Below are 17793 nucleotides of genomic sequence, written 5' to 3' on the forward strand. Positions count from 1 at the left end.
ATTCCAACTTACAAACAGCGACAGCAGAATGTGTTTCTCAGAAAACTATCATAAGCTGATACATCAATATTTAACTCTCAGAACCACAAGTAGAGAATGCCCAACAAAATTTCCTTTTTATCATTTGCTACCTAACCACGAGGCTGCCACTACTGCCTGTCCTTCAGGGACAGACAGACACTGCCTGTGCCCTTCTCACCAAAGCCAAGGGGCAGAGGGATGGGCCAGTTTCCTCACTGAGCAAATCCATAAGTTCAATGAGTTTTGGTAGGACGAACAAGGATCGTAAAAGCTAAATCTCGCTTCTCTCCAAGAATCTGGTTTTCCTACTATGTACCACTGCCAAAGGCAACTGCTTTTCGGACAAAACTTGGTTCCCAACAAGCTACTGCTCTAATACATTCATTTTAAAGAGCTGTAACATGCAACAAATTTTCAGAAAACTCCAAATAGCAAGCAGCTGCCCCATAGTAAAACATTCCCTACTTTGGAAGAGGCACAGTGTGACATTATCTGCTGAGGGAAGAAGTGTCACTGGGAGGCTGAGGGCTGTGAGTGACAGCAGTGCCACAGAGGTTGAGCTGACTGTTCGTTCTCCTGACAGATCTCAGCTCCACTGCACAGCAGGGAACACGACCAGCACCTCCAGGACTGAGGACATGCAATGCCATCACTAATTGACAGGAGGAGCAGAACCGCCCTCTCATCTGGAATTCTGCAGAAAGCAGATCTGTTCCTGCCAGAGACAAAATAGAAAACCCCAAGTTTTAAGTAAAGGAAAAGCTCCAGCAGCATCAGTGGAAGCATGAAGCACCGTCTGAGTTCACAGGACTTATTCTTCCTTTTGTTAACAAAACAAAACCTGTTTGGGTTTGCAAAATCCCCTCTGCCTGGCTTTGAAATGTTTAATTCCTGTAAAAAGTCAATTTTACACTCAGGTTTTTCATCTGGAGGACACACTGACCTATGCATGGAAAAATAACTAGTTACCCTGGTTGTGAAGTCCTCTTCAGCATACAAACCCATACTTAGTTTCAATTCATGTCCCCTGCTTTCTTCTAAACTCTTTCATTGTTTGTTTGTGGTCCCTGTAAGAGTATCTGCAGAAACAAATACATCAACCATCCACACTGGTGGTGCTGCAGTGATAAGTATGTGCCAACACAGGTTAGGAAATTAATTCTCCATTCACAAATCCCACTCAAGAGTTCAATTTTTCATTGCACTCATCAACCAAGTTTTAAAGACATAAAACTAAAATATTGGCATCATACTACACGCCAAAATGGCAAAAAATAAAAAGTAAATCAGTTTGTTCAGACTAAAGCCAGAAGAGGAACATGAAGAACTCCTCTCAGTTTTGTACCTTTAAATAGACCCCTTGCATCTTGTGCTGAGGGCAGGGACAAAGCCCTGCACACGGGGACACAGCCTGGCCTGAGTGCAGCCCTTGTGCTCTGGGTACATGGTGGCCCTGAGCCTGCAGGACACAGAATTCCCACCGGGCATCCAAGTGGAAAGAGACAGCGAGCTGGCCGGGCAGGACTGCTCAGCAGGGCAGGTCTGGCTCCTGCTGCATCACTGCCACAGAATGAGCCCTGGGGGTGAGGGGGGAACAGCACAGGTACAAATATGGGGGGAAAAATCCTTCTGAACGCTCAGAAATTAAGGGTCTAACTTCATGAGTCATCACTCTCCAAGATCTTAACAGGGTTGAAAGTGTCATTTCAGTAACAATTTGGCCCACTAATAAATCTCTTCAGTATTTGAAAACAACACTTTGCTTTGGTTTGGTTTGAAAAGTAAAAAGCAGATATCTCGCCAGCAATCCCAGTGCCATCCACGCTTCAGTACAAACTCTGGATTCCAGTATTTATGGGCCTACACTCTGATGCTCATCCTGTGCTGAAATATTTATCTTTGAGTTAAAGCTCATGGAAAAGTGCAGTTTTTACCAGGCAGTTAAACTGTGTGCAGGACACATCACTTCTGCTTCAAGTTACCAGAGTAATAGGTGTGGCTGTCCTCAACCATTTGTGGAATTTCTCACCAAACTTATGAAGTTATGAAGGAAAGAAAAAAAAAAAACCAAACCAAAAACCCAAAACAGCAATAAAAAAATTTAAAATTGGAAGGAAAAGCAGACAATATTCCAAAAAGAACACACATCTGCAAATTAATCATCTCAGCTCAACACTGATTTTGACCTACCTACATATCCCACAGATATGTTTGTGCATTTAAGCCTGGAATTAAAAGCACTGCTGTAAACAGAGCTCTACACCTCAGTGTCAGAAGAGCCACAACCCTGATAACTCAGTGGGAATGAGGAGCATCTTTCTGATGATGCAAAAGGGCAGCTACTCCTAAATAAAGGAAGATTGCTTTCAATGCAGATCAAGGTTCTTTTGTTGTGCTTTAATTAACAAATTACCTTAGTTTTTTTTCAAAGAAAATTCTTATAAAGAAGGTCTACTTTGCCAATTACTTACTGAGGTTGTTTTTCTGCTTAAATTTTATTAGAGATAACATAACCTCAGACTCAAAGGCAGAACAGGGTAGTAAATGTGTAACTTTAAAAATAAGTTGTCTTTTAGTGGCAAATAAGACGGGACTCGTCAAGTTTCCACCACATCCCAGCAGGGAGCTAAAGGTCACTGCTAACTCAAATGAAAACAATGGGAAGCAGAGGATGCCATTCTTTCATTTTTGTCCAGTGATTCTGTGTTTTCTTTGCAGGGATTTACTTAGGAAACTGGGAAGTTTAAAACACAATGAAAAGATTTCAATGTCACCATTTTCCCTGTAACAAGACCAATAATCTGTTCATGTCACTTTATAAAATGTTTGATTTACAAAGCAGATACATCTTCCTTGAAATAGGCATAAAAAATGTTTGGTTTCCTATGCAACTTTCAAATTAACATGGAAAATAATTCTGCTCTTGCCAAAAAAATAGCGAGTTCTCATTTCCAACAAAGAAACAGACAGGCCTTAAATATGTTAAAACATTATTTAACGAACAGACTAATATATGTCTTGATTTTTAAAACTCCTTGAAATAGTATGAGTTTAGTTCACTCAGAAATGAAAGACCCATCTGGCCAACAAAGAGATTTTCTTTACACAAAAAAAAAATCCCAATTTCTCAGGATCTATTGCTCAAAAATTGTCTATCAGGTAATAAAGTGGCAGAACCAAAGCCACATTTCCTGCCACTCCAAGCAAGGGTGGGAATCCTTATTTGAGTCCCCCATGCCGGAATCAGTCTTCTTCATGAGCAACATTTTACTCCCAAAACTGCTTTTAAATCTTGAATATCCCTTTTTCATTCCAAGCTCTTCTGCTATGCAAGGACATTAACTCTGTACATATATCTGCAGACTACCTTTGAATATTGAAAACACTATCAAAACCCATCTCAGATTATCTTGTCTACCACATTCAAAACAGATATCACCTAATTTATGTCAACACATTTCCATGTCAAAAAGCAGGTTCCAGCTCTCTCCCTTTCTCCTGGAACAAAGCCATACATGTGGGAGCTGGCTTACACAATGCTAAGCCTTTCACTTTATGTGGAGTGACAGAGTTACAGATTTTACAAGAAACAGAAGAAAAGGGCCTGGGAGTTTGATGTGAGGCCAACAGCACAACCCATGGCAAAAGAGAACGGTCTGGAAGAATGCACAAATTAGAGACTCTGCTGTTTAACTTCACAGCAAGTGTAACACCATCATTTATTACATTTTGGCCCTAAAGGGGGTATCAAGAAAACCTAAAAGGGGCTGAATGCTGAAATGTTTTTGCAAAGCAGAGGACTTAAACATCACTTCCTCGGTGCCTTTGAAACTTAAAAATCTGACTCTGGGCAATAAAACTATTTAGTATGTCATGCACATTAAAGCTATTCAGTTTGTATCTTGTCATCCTGTTCCAATTTAAATTACAGTTCTATGATGATACCTAATTATTTTACCCAAAGAGCAGATAACAATGTGTAGAATGACACAGGACCAAGCCAATTCTTACTGAACCTCCACTGGATGAATGGGTCTTATATACAACATTACTGAAATTCACATGGAAAACTGAGCTTGGGACATTGCTAACAATGTCTTAATTCCATCCATGGCTGGTAAAGCAATTTCAGACAAGCACATACACCAATATTGCAGTGTGAGCATATTATATCCATATACAGCACCAAAACAGAACACAATGCAAAATTGTTCTCCTACATCTGCCGGTGCTTCTGTGGCCCCCTTATAAAATGACAATGTAAATCTTGCATTGAAACTATTATATTTCACCTTGAGGCCACTCTGCTCATTATCATATTTTCTTTAAGCTTCTTTCACTTTTTGCTGAGAACTATAAAACTTTAGCTGTCCATATCTCAAAATACTTATTTCTTCTTTGAGGACTCATTTGAAAGTCAGTTGAGATTCCAACTGCTCAAGAAGTGGAATATTTTCAGTGTATTGTTACTATTCCTTAAGTAAGCCATTTCTGGAGTCCTTTCTCAATGTGACAGCCAAGAGAGGTGAACAAATGTTCATAAAATAAAAAAACAAAACAGCTATTTATCACTGTTGGTAGTGGCGACTGCTGGATATAACAATTTCAATGGATGTTAAAAATAATTCTCACTCAAATACCTCTTCCTTTCTTGACATGGACATTTACTTGAACATGAGGAACAAATATAAAAGCATGCAGAATGGAAAGCAAAAGTTTCCAAAAGGTTTTTTTTCTTAGATTCAAATTAACTATGAACAACTTTCTTAATAAGACATTCTTCATTGTCACATAGATTGTAAGCATCCTCCAACCTACAATTCATTGAATGAGAAGTATTTGCAAGTGGGTGTAACCATTTTATACCTTTAATTTATACTTAAACTTAGCATTTTGAATGTAAAATCTGAATTGCTGGTATATTAAATAGCAAGGCAAAGCTGTTAACTTGCATTGGAATTTCACACCACATGTAATACTGGGAATGGTAAAAACCCATTAATGCATCACCTCCTGTTATTCTGCCTGGCTTATAAGTACACTCTACAAATAGAAAATTTCTCTCTGTAAATGTACTTACACTTCAATCTGAGCCATACAATTAGGAATACAAAAGGTACAACGCAGTAAGAAAAATATCTAGAACTAAAGAGAAATAAAGGCTTGGTTTTAATACTTCCTCTATTGACGGATTCAGGTGGCAGAAAAGGAAAAGCTTAGTACTTAACTACATAAAATGGCCAGGGAAAAGACAGAGCAAACTCAGAGAGCAGCACTGAAGAACAGAAAAGGCACAAGAATTTTCAGCTGAGTTTCAGTGAAGTTTTTACCAACAGTAAATACTCCAAAAAATTCAGAGTCTAACCTTGCTCATCTCAGGCACACCAAGAATTGCCCTCAGAAGCAGTGACACATTTTGCATGAGTTGGTTTGCACGACAAGGAGAGGCACCAACAATAATGCTTTGAAAATTGAAACCACAGCTTATGCTGTCTTTGTAGTGTAGCCATCTATATAATGTGAGTGATTTATAGTTTGGGTTTTTTCCAATTTACATAACAAACAATAGGAAACTTAAAAAGATAAAAATTAGACCAGTTCACATGTTACTATACCACTTTATACCATTTAAAAATTAGACTCCCATCCCCTGGAGAAAGGATTCATGCCTTACAGCAACAGTATTAAAAGTATCAGTCTGAAAGTCTGGAGCTGCAAAGACTGAGAAGAGTTCATGGATGTCAGCGTGGGAAGGATCCTCTCAGTGCCAGCAAGGATCTCTGTGCAGGAGAGCTGACGTCGGTGGAAGTGGGAGGGAATGGGATGGGAAATGATTGAGGACAGCTTCGGTGGGAGCAGGGAGGACTCAGGAGAGGGTGGATGGCCTCGCTGGAAGCATGGACAGAGAGTGTGGGAGTATCAAAGGAGGGAGTGCTGGTGTGTTCCGAGGGAAAGGCATTACCAGACAGGGAGGAAAGGAGCAGACAGCTTAATGGACTAAATAACGTGTGCTAACTGCTGAAATGAGATCCACTGCAGGTGCCATACAGCACACAGCCATGCAGAATTATGCAACGTGGGCTTGCAGTGACTGCAAAATTCACAGGCAATTTCAGGGTTTGAATGCAGAAAACTTACTGGCTGTAGGGGCATGGATTTTAACTGGTTGCCCCACATCAGCTGATAAATCAAAAGACTATTTCACATTCGGTCCTTCTGACTTGGGAGTCATTTTAATTTCAAGCAAATGAAGTGTGGATTCACTCTCTGATCCCCTTGCAACAAAATGCACATATTTCTGTATTAAATGTACCAACAGGGAGAGTTCCTCAAGGAAAGAGGAAGGAAATCTTGCATACGTAAAAGAATGACAGAGCAAAATCAAGGTGCCACAGTGTATATTAATGTGCTGGAGAAGAGCCACACACACAGGATGTTGGGATAGCATATGATTATGAATATCGCAGCCAATTCTAAATAAACACCCAAGAAGTCCTTATGCCTTTCAGCATTTACTCCATTTATGTTATGGATTAAACAGTTATTATGCTAGTGGTGTTTAAGCAGGTTTCTATAAATCCAAGTACCTTTATCACAAATTCAACTATAAAAATATCTGAAAATCATAACTAATATATATGAAAAAGACAGACTGTCACAATTTTGAGTCCACTTCCTTGAGATTTTTAGAGTTAAAAATCAGGGAAACTCCTCTTTGCAACAGTACTGGTTAAGTGTAATTTGACATTCTTTATGTAGCACTGGATAATCAAACCCCAGTCCTTGCATCCAAGTCCTGCTCTTCTTTCACTTAGTACAGGGTTTCATCTGCAGAGGCAGTACATTGAAAATTAAGGGAAGAGTTTCCATGGCTGGTTCACTGTTTAAATATGGCACTTAATCCAAGATGATCATAATTGTCAAATAAAAGCCACATATGAAAATATTAATTAAGGAGGGAAATACAGGTGCCATGACCTAAAAGAGGATTTCCATTTCTCACATATTGTCACCATATTCATACATAACAGAAATAGGTATTACAGCATTTACCTCTGCTCACACACACTTTCAGGATTATTCTGCAAATTTGGGTGGATTTACTTAGGGTTTCCCATACTAGAAAAGAACATGTCACTTTTTTAGCTACAGTTTATACACTGATGCAAATCACAAAATACAGTATGCTCACACCACCCATTCAGAAAATGACCCTCTGCTATTTGGCCAGGAGAAAGATAAGACATGAACACAAAACCAAAGTCAAGGGCTAGTTACCAACAGATATAATGCCATTTTACAACTAACATGGGACTTTTTTTTCTTTTTGATACATTTTCTGAATTGAAAAATGTGCACTGTAGCTAGCAAACTGATTCAGTAATAGTAATATAATAGTAAATATTATTGCACTATTGAAACTACACATGTTTTAATGAACTTAGCACTAATGCCAGCCAAAGTGAAAACATGAAATTTACACACAGGCCAACTTCTGTTGAGAGCTCTAACACAGCATTCTGTTGGCTTTAATTTGAGACTATACAACAACTTAAAGCACCCTGAACCAAGTGAAAAATCAATCAGGAAGATTACTGGCAATTCACACAAATTGTGGGTGACACTACCAGTGCCCAAAGCACACCAAGTTTGCATTTTGGGTTTTCTGAAGGAATCCCCAGTGTCATAAAGAATGTACTATACACTCCAAGAAATAGCAATGGTTCTTAGTAGCACCCTAACTCTCAATTCTTCCTCAAGTCAAAAATCCTTTTAATTACAAAACAGCACAACATCCTGCCCAATGCTCCTGTTGCCTTCAGGAATTTCAGGCTCCTGCACATTGTTTTCAGTTTTCTCGCTCTTTCCAAACTTCACTGAGCGGTGAGAACTGCTCTGCAGTGATCCCTCTCCAGCACAATCTCTGAGACAGCACAGTTATGCAGCACTGCAAATCTGGTCCTACTACACACGCTAATGATAAATGCAGAGAAAGAAATACCATGCTGCCTGACAGCTCTAAAGATTATTACAGGGTTTTGCACATGAAAATAATGTAGATTTGATGTGTCCAACAGATTTTGTATTCAACTGATCACAAACAGAGCTCCATTTTCATTTCTCAGAACCCATCTTTCACAGAACTGTGCTAAAGAGTGATGACAGGGGCAGAAAATGTGACTGTGATAAAAATCTGAGTGGCTGTCAATGAGATGACAGCATGCACACAAACCAACAGCAACCTATGGAGTCTGGCTGAATTATCCAAACCTAGTAACAAGAATTTGTTCAAAGTTCTTGAAGGTGAACAACAAAATTTAACTAAATTAAGACTGCTTCCCACACATGCTTCTGGAAACAGGTTTGAGGGATTTTTTTTTCCCCTTAAATAATCACACAAAACAAATTCACAGAAACAAAAATTTGAAAAGACTACTTTTGATTCAGGTTTTGTAGCATTCAGTTATAATCCCTATTACAAATTCAGCTAGCAAAACAAGTGTCAGGACTGAGATGACAGCTGAAGCTTGCTCAGCGTGGCTGCTGTGTTAAACACCCGTGAGCTCATCTATCGCGTGTGAACAGGGCCGTAAAGTTCATTTCCTGTGCTGGGCTGTTAACACTGAAATTGAGTTTAGTACACCACCATTCAGCTTCATGTTCTTAGTTAAGTATTGCTAATTCCTCCCCAGCTCACTACTCTCAAAGTGTCTGCTAATTTTCAAGACTTTTTTTAAATTATGAAACTTACTAAACTATGACCAAAGATTGCTAAATCTGAAGGAAAACAATCAAAGAAAATCACCCACATAACTGAAGTAAATTATTCCAGGTCAATACTCTAGAAGTTGTCTTCATAAGCAAGTAAAAACCCTAAGAAAACAACAAACCATTAGATTTTCTGTTAGTCTGCAAAGCACTAACAGATTCAGCTAGATCTCACTTGCATCTCAAGCCTGTATCTTATATTTACAACGTGTGTATCTCAGTTCTTATCACAGCAACCAGAAGAGATCAGCCATGTTATATAATATCCCCAAGGCTGCTACAATGTGATTTTTCTTACATTCGCAACTCATTTTTACAAAATGAAAAAAATAGTTTCCAAAAAAAAAAAAGCAAAGATATAATACAAACCTATAACATTAGGAGCTAAAGTACAACTCATAGATAAACAGATAAAGAGCAAACAGACAAACACGCACTCTAAACCACGAACTGTCTCACTTCCAAGAAAATAATCACAAATCACAATTTTTTTCAGTATGTGTCTGTCAACTCCATACAGTCTTGTGCTGTTCCTCTAAAGTACGGGCGCAAACACACGGAAAAAAAACCGCAAAAAAACTCCCTATTTGCAGCAACAGACAAGGTCAACAAGTTGTTAATGTAAATCAGGACCCAGAGCAAAACACGCTGCAGCTCTCCCTTAACTCTCCAAATTGAAGGGCTACGAAGAGCGGTCAGCCCAGCTGGCAGACGGCGATGTGCCCCCGTTTGCAGCGGCGACAAGCGCGGAGAGCCAGGCGGGCCGGGCCGGCCCCAGCGCGGGGCTCGGCGCATCCCGCACGGCGCGGCCGCTCCATGGGGACACGAACACCGCTCTCCTTGCCGCAATCAGCAAAACTCATTCTGCGGAGCGAACAAAGAGGCTTGGGTACCTCTGCAAAATCGCCAAGACACGGATTAGTGTATAAACGAAAGTAAAGCCCAAGCCGGGAAAAGCTCCCGCACAGCGGCCGGGAGTGCCTGGGCTGAACCGCTACAGCCAGCGCCTGTTCTGAGAGAAACCGTGCTCGTGTTTAGCACCCTTTTTACCTTAACATTGGGTCTGCCGGTCTGGGCCTCTGCCTCCATGCTCTGGCTGTTCTCCCTCTTGTCTTTCTTAGAGGAATTAGTCCTCGCCTCATAAGTGGATGTGTTGTAGCATTTAATGAATAATCCTGGGACGGGGTTGCCTTGCTGCTGTTGAGACATGGTTGTGTTGGTCTGGTGAGGGAAATTGTACTCCTCAGACTCATTGCTACTGTGACAGATCACTCTGCTGTCAGAGAGGTTGGTGCTTGGAACACAGCCCATGCTTTGTGGCCACCTGGGGAATACTTCTAAATTGTATATATATATACGTGTATATATATATGTATATAAATCTTTCCTTCCCGTTGATATTCTCCCCCTGCTTAATTTTTTTTGTTAACAGGTTGAATCTCTGTCCTGCGTCTCCACTACACTCTGAAGCATTGCCATCGGTCCCTTCTACACCACCAGAAACGTGTCTGTTCTCCTCGTCCTCCAGGAAACAGGTCCTTTTAGCTCAATCTCAGCAGTGGGCTGGGGAGCTGGAGGGGAGGGAAGGGGGAAATCAAGAACCGGTCGACTTCGTATTTTCACAGATTATTATTAATTTGTCTAAGCCATCTGAGAATCTTGGTAACGTTTTCTTTTCCTTCTTGTGAAAGCAGGAAAAAAAATTGGAGAAAAAAAAGGCAAAAACAACAAAAAAGGCAAAAATAACAAAAAAAACCCCAAGCCCCAAACCACACACACCTCGGCGTCGGCTCGGCGCTCAGAGCGGCCGGGGGCACGGCACCATCTCCTCCCCCGAGCCCGGAGCGCGGCGCATTTTCCACCCGGGCTTGCTCCGCGTTACCGATTAACCCGGGACCGGGCCGGGGGCCGCTCCCCACCTCCGCGTCCGCGCTCACTCCTCGCGGTCCCGCTCGGCGCTGCGCTGTGCCGGGGGTGCGCTTTGCGATGCGCTTTGGGGCCAAAAATCAAAAAAACCCAACGATTTATTAAAAAACACCAGCGAAGAGCGAGAGCCGCCCGGCCGCGCCGGGGAGCGGGCTGCGCCCCTCACGCCGCGCTGGGCTCGTCCCGCGCCGCCTCGGTCGCGGGCGGGCGGGCGGCCGCCGCGGGGGTGACATTCAGGTTCCCGTCGGAAGGAAAGAAGGAAGAGCCCCCCGTCAGGCGGCAGCGCGGCTGTCCGGCCGCCGCAGCGGCATCCCGGCTCAGCGCCGCGGGGCAGGGGCGGCCCGGGCCGCGGGGAGCCCCCTCGGGGGACGGGGCACGGCCCGCAGCGCTTCCCTCAGCCGCGGGGGCAGCCGGCGCGGCGGGCGGACGCATCAAAGGGCCTCCATGATGCGGCTGGTTTTTTGGGCAGAGAAGTGATGCGAAACGGCGAGAAGGGAAAAATTTAAAAAATAAAAAAAAAAAGGGCGAGGAAAATCAAAAAGAGCGAGAAGTAGAAGGAGAACGATCCTAGCGTCCCATCCCGGCGGCAAGGGCTGCAGCGGCGAGAGCTCTGGTTCCCGGGGCCGTGGTGTCTGCATCCCTCAGCAGGGAAATGCCGGGCTCCCCGCAGCCGCCGTCCCTCGCGCCGCGCTCACCTTGTTATTATTGATGTTCCTCGGCGGCGGCCGCGGCCCCTCCGCGCCCCGCCCGCCCCGCCCCGGCTCCCCCCGCGCCGCCCCGGCCCCGGGCCCGGCCCCGGCCGAGCCAATGCAGCGCCCGGCGGCGCTGACCTCCGGCCCGCGCTGGCGTCAATGCAGATCAGGGCCGCGGCCAATGCCGCGCCGGCCCCGCCCGAGCCCCGCACCGCAGCGCAGCGCTCCGAGAGAGGGGCAGCCCCGGGACAGCGCCTCGGGGAGGCAGCGAGCCCCGGGAGACACCTGGTGTCCTGCCTCAGAGAGCGGTCAGCCGCCTCGGTTGGTGCTTCCCATCGTTTTCCTTTTCGGCTCTGCCCATGCCAATTTCTTTGAAAATATTTTTGAGAGCGAAGCCTGTGAAAAGGGAAGATGGTGCTATGGGTGGAGCCAGGCCCCGGGGCTTGGGAAATCAACTGCAGGCAGACTTTTCCTGGAATATGTATGTAAAATAAACCTTTTCTCTTTCTGTATCATGTGAAAGTAACCATGCTTCCTTATCCTATAGATGTGCTGGGAGACTAGATGTCTCAATGTACTTTTAGAGAGAACATGCTGTATTTAAAGCCCGTTAGACACCATACCCAGAGCAAAACAAGTTACCGCCATAGACAATTTGTGTTCCAGAAGTACCAGCTCAAGTGCAGCCCAGGTTCAACGACAGACATACAACAGTGTACTCTACCACAGACCACACACAGCCCATGGCATCTTCACCTGCCTTTCGCTTTTTTCACTATGTCATTCATAGCTTCTGCTACCTTTATTCTCAATGACTGACAGAGGTGCTTCTCCAAGCCCCTGCCTGTTTTCACTAACTCAGTGGCAACAGCAATTTAGGGAAGGCCCAACCAAATTTTAGATTTAGGAACATGGTGAAAAGCAAATATCAGAGACATGTCTTTTATCAATAAGCTCCAGCATTTGAAGAGGGGAAAATGATGTGTTACACGAGGAAACTGTTTGAACTACTCCTGCTTTGTGCCATGAACACTTCTGTGGTCCCCTGGCAAAATCACTGTGTTTCAGAAGAACCCAATTCAGCAGGAGCACATTTGTTTGCATTCAGGAAAGCCACACTTTTAACAGTACCTTAACTACATGACAAATGCCATCAGGTCATAATTAAAAGCAAAACATGCAGATAAGTGATGACTATGGACAAGAATGGCAAGAAGCAGCTTTTCACTCATACATGTAACAGCATCACTTGATCCAGATGAGAGCACCTTGCAAAGTTGAGAGATGCAAAGCCAAAAGTCAGTGCTTTTGAGAAATGTGGTTTTTCAGGATAACCACAGTACTTGCAATGCAGAAATGCTTTTATTTACTTCTCATAATTGCTAGCATTAAAGGCTGGAAAATCAAGTCTTTCCTTCCTCGATGTTCCTGCTACTGTGCAGTTTCAAGTATAAGCAATAGTCACATAAACTTCACCCACCCCATTAATTTAGCTGATCTATGGAGCCTGTTATAACCAGGAAAAGAAGTCAGCTTCCTGTGCCCTCTCATCACTTTGGAGAGCCACTCAATATAAGCATTTAACAATAAATGAAGGGAAAGGCTTACCATACCCATTTGAAACAGTGGGCACTGCTTGGAGATGGATTTCATCCTCATTCTTTCCTTTATATTAAACATTATTTACTAAATGCCATTAATAAGAACACATTTATGTGCAGCTAGAAAAAGACTGTGGAAGAAGAGAATGCTACAATTCCTACTTGTGCTGTTAATTCCTACTTGTGCAGGCTCCCTTCCTCAGCCCTAATGGATCTGTCAGCAAAACTGCTCTTGCACTTTATTTTGGTGGCCCTGGAGGAGTCAGAGACAGCAAAACTTCATTTTCAGAGCTGCACATTCAGTTTGCAGTGCTGACACCTAGAGTTAAGCTTTCTACTTTGTAAAATAAATGGGTCTGGTTTGCAGGTACATAGAGATAAAATGTACAATTCATGGTGTCATTTTAAAAAAAAATCAATGTTGGAAAAATCTCTGCTTTCCACTTTGAATGCAAACAAATTCCCACTCAACCAATACAAAATATATGTAAATTACAGGCAAATACTGGGGGGGAGAGGAAATGCTTTGTTTGATAACAACATGACAAAACAAGAAAATGTACATGCAGATATGATGTGCATGATCACTTTGCTCTTTTAAAAAGTAGTCCCACAACTGTCCATTGGCAGGTTATTACTGGTTATTTCTACAGCCTAACTTCATTTAAAAAACCAAACTAAAACGAATCCATTTGCAACATTTTCAGATGAGAACTCACACTGCCTTGAATGGGAGGATGAGATGAGACTGAATAATCCCTTAGTAGTTTAATACAAGCCATTGAAAAACCACTGGGGTTATTGTCACACTGATAAAAATTCAACTAAAGACAAAAAACTGCTCTTTGAACAAGACACTGGAATTGTCTTGTTTCTCTACAATTTGGAAACACTGGTGCTGGGTTTTATTGCCAATAGAAAAATACAGTTGAAAGTATAGATTTACCCAGAGCCTAGAATCAGAGAGAAGGAGTAAAAGCATCAAAATTGTTGGCAATGGTTGTCATTTGTCACTGCACTGTATGAAGTGTGTGGATAAAGGGCCTTGTTCACACTTACTGCTGAAATGCAGCTCAGGAAATGGTGGACCCTGTTATAAAAAAACAAAAAATCATGCAAAATAGCAGAGGAAGCCTAGGAGTGTAGACACTGGCAGATTAGGGCTGTGGGGGAAGTGCAAGGTCAGTACAGAGTCAGTAAGGGAGAGGTCAGAAGCGAACCAGCTCTAGGAGACAGCTGGAGGAATGAAAAAGGTTATTTATGGATAAGGTTGAATTTCATTCAGGACTGCAGAATAAAGAAAGAATGCTAGGAAAGAGCTTGGAATGATTGTTATCAGCTTCATCTGCAGACAAGTGGGTGCTGGGGAAGATCAAAGTATTTGGAGAACAAAACAAGTGTCAAAATTAAAAGGATTGAAAGAACGCTATTCAGCCACATCCTCATCCTTCTCACAGAGAAATTACATTGGATCCTGCATGTTTTTGAGAAAAGACTGAATATACTGCCCCCCAGATATCCCCCACTATTCCCCATATCTGCTATCTCCCCCACATTTCCATAAGCAAAACCCTTTCTGTGCCAGCAGTGTCCATCCATTTCCCACTGCACTTTGTAGGAGTTCGTGCTTGAGCACTGGGACAGTTCACTCCTGTCCAGTCACACAGAGATGCATGCAAAGGCCCAGAGCAAAAATTTGCTGCCAAAATCCCAATTCTGATAACACTTCAGTACCTGAGACAAGGGCAGGCAGAATGATGCAGAAGGAAAGATGGGCTAACATCTGCATGAACAACAAATATCAGTGGATACTTTGGGAAAGTGTCTGTCCAGCAAAGGCAGAGTGAGCATGACTGCAGTCCTGTGAGCACAGGCAGCAATCTTGGTAGGAGATTGCTCTGTGTGGTTTTAATTGCTTCTCCCCCCAAGCCAGCTGTATGTTCCAACTGTGTCTTTTGGCCTTCTGAAGAGTTAGGCAATCCTGTTGGTCTCTAGGCCAGTGAAGGAGGCAGTGGGGAGAAGGAGAACTGTGGAAAATGTGCCAGCACGCCAACAGCTGAATGGACTCTACAACACTAACTACTGACACGTGCAAGCTGTGACAGAGTTTTCCTACCCATCCCAAATATTCTAGAAGAGGAAACAAGGACCATATGCTGCCTTAGCCCCAAGTGAGTATCAGCATTACACCCCACCAGGGTTATCTGCTTGTTTGTGTGTGAGCATCAGGTATCCTGGAACAGGGTGTTTCCAGGTGGCACAAGAGTGAAATTTGTCCTGAGACAGCTCATCTCCAGCTCCTGGAATGTACAGAAGTACAGTGAGTTTGTTTTGTGCAGCACTTTTCTGATGTCCTGAAAAGCCCCAAAGCAGCTGAGAGCAGGCTGTCCTGGTGTCCTGGCAGGCTGTCCAGCTGCTGCTGTTGTGTAATTGCAATTGCAGAACACAGACAGCTGTCTGTACCACTTGGAAATCAGAGCCTTCAAGGCAGCCTAAGTCAGCAACTTTTTCAACTCTAGCACTAAAAGCATTCAAGTCCAAAGCTCAGATACTTCATGTATGTACAAGCTCCATCATCATAACTGGTGTGAGAACAGCTTTTACAGCTGTAGTTTACACATCATACTCTGCACTGCTCAGTGATCAGCAGATAGACACACTATTTCTAGGAGAAAAGTGTACCCCCTTCTCCACTGCACCTTCTTTCCACTTTGACTACCTTCTTTGCTGTCCATCTGTCCAATGCTTCTCAAGTTTCCCTCGGCATTTTACTTTCTCTGCTTTGTTTTTGGTGGACTCTCCCCAAACTGCCCAGGAGCAGCACCTGCTTCCACAGCAGGTGCAGAGTGAAGGTGAGCAGATCTCTGCCACTCAGCTTCAATGGCTGGGCACAGACCTTCAGATGCTGCTGCTCTCCCTCCCATTCCTCCCTTCCCCAGTGTCCAGTGCCCATTCCTACCCCACATGTTCCCAGTGCTTGAGCCTGGACCCTGCATAGCCCAGGGAGAGCAGCAGCTCTGGGTGCAGGAGGCTGCCCTGGATCACCCAGCTGCTCCTGACCTGCTGCCAAAGCAGCCTCCAGCAGCTCCTACTGCCCGGCCTCGCCTCCAGCTGACCAAAAATTTGTGGGGAAGGGAGGAACAAAGCGCTGTCGTCCCCACCCAGTCCCCTCTAATTACCCAGTGCTTCACAAGCAGTATTATCTGTCTGCATACACAGGGCCATGCAGCCAGCTGTGACCAGAGAGAATTAGCTGTTCCCCTCTTGGAGAATTTTCCCTTCTCTCTTCCTAAGTTTTTTTAAGCCAACTTACATTTATTGAGCATGCAGCCTTTTGAGTTTGTGATTTACTAAACCAAGGATGACAATTGGTGCCTTTAGGTGGAGTGGTATACCCAATTCTTACACCCTGCAAGTGCCTGTTCCTCTGCTTCCTAGGAGCATTGGATCCTTTTCTTAGTCAGCCTCAGCCCAAAAGTGACCACAGCCTCAGGACCCTTCAGACTCCTGAACTGGTTCCCAATGCCACAAGCCCCTATATTCCATTGTGGCCTGCCTGGATCCAATAAGATAAAACCAAAAAAAAGATGAGTAAAAGAAAGAAGCAACTTGTGTCCTCCCTCAGTAAGTCAGTTTTCTTTGTTCATCAGAGCTAGAAGGACAAGCTCTTAGTCTTTATTGTCCACCCCAGCAACTAAAAGATCAGTTCAGGCTAATGAACTCACTCAGGACAGGCTCTCAATTCCAGACTCCTTCCCCCTGAGTCTCCCCCAGGATCTCACTGCCTCCTGCCCAGCAGCCACTTTCTTGTTTGCTTTTGGTTAACCAGAGTGCTAGTGACCAGCAGCCTGCCTGCCTTCCTGTGCCAGCATCCTTAACCCTTCCCAAAGGGAGACAGAGTAAGAATGGCAAAGAGAATGACAAAATACGGAGCTAGAAGCTCATTCTTGCTGTATGGCAGCAGCAGAAGCTGAAAAACTCTCAGAATTAATCATTAAGACTAGACTGTACACCTGCAAAACAGATGGCTTTCATGGTTGCTGAATTTATTATTTAAGGAACAGATACATCATCCATGGTCATACTGAGCAGTGATTTATTATATATTCACAATAGCAAAAAAATCCCATGTCTTGGCTGTGAGATTTATGTTCTTAGATCACTGAAACAACTGAAGAATTTATCCTACAAAGTTGTCTGAATATAACACAGGGAACTCGAACTCATTTGAATACTGAACAGCTCCTAGCTGTGTTCTCAAGTACGTTTCTTTTCTTTGGGTCAAAACAGTATCTTTAAATACATTCAGTCATTCCTGGCTGTGTACAGTCCTTCTCCAATGTAAAGTCTTTCTGTGGATCATATGTGCAAGCAGCTGAACCCTTAATTAACCAAGGGGATCATACCCTACCACCAACAGGTTAACCCAGAGATGACTGTGCAATTGAATATATCCCTTTTCCCAGGAATATTCCACATCCAATCTTTCATTGCAGTCAGGCTCTGATTTTCCAGCAATGGCAGAGCATTTGTCCAATCCTGTTCTTTCCAACTGCATTCTCATTTCTGTAAGCTCCCACCAGGGAAGTTGCAGTCCTTGTCTCCTGCCAACATGCAGTTCTGCCTGCAGACAGCTGTAAGTAGGGATGTACAAGAATCTCTGTGGTGCCATGGCACAGCACCCATAGATCATGGTTCTTGTAAACTCCATTTTATAGCTGTCTGCACATCCAGCTGGGCAGCAGGAAGAGCAACACCACAAGAATTGCAAGAGGAGATGACAA

The 17793-nt window shown here is 43.5% G+C and overlaps 1 protein-coding gene across 5 annotated transcripts in view; it reads right to left on the reverse strand.

Moving 5' to 3' along the window:
• Nucleotides 1-17793, reverse strand: part of LOC102071221 (high affinity cAMP-specific and IBMX-insensitive 3',5'-cyclic phosphodiesterase 8A) — a 162865-nt gene that overhangs the window by 126382 nt on the left and 18690 nt on the right. For 4 of the 5 annotated variants that reach the window (XM_005483389.4, XM_074549283.1, XM_074549282.1 and 1 more), the window contains exon 1: nt 9841-11471. The exons of the other annotated variant lie outside the window; for it this stretch is intronic. In XM_005483389.4, the coding sequence (XP_005483446.1) occupies nt 9841-10101 (261 nt within the window). In that variant the 5' untranslated portion in view covers nt 10102-11471. Of the gene's footprint in view, nt 1-9840; nt 11472-17793 lie in introns of those variants that run through there. 5 annotated transcript variants of the gene reach the window in all.

This window comes from Zonotrichia albicollis, chromosome 11, assembly GCF_047830755.1.
Source record: "Zonotrichia albicollis isolate bZonAlb1 chromosome 11, bZonAlb1.hap1, whole genome shotgun sequence".
In the NCBI taxonomy this organism is placed as follows: Eukaryota; Metazoa; Chordata; class Aves; order Passeriformes; family Passerellidae; genus Zonotrichia; species Zonotrichia albicollis.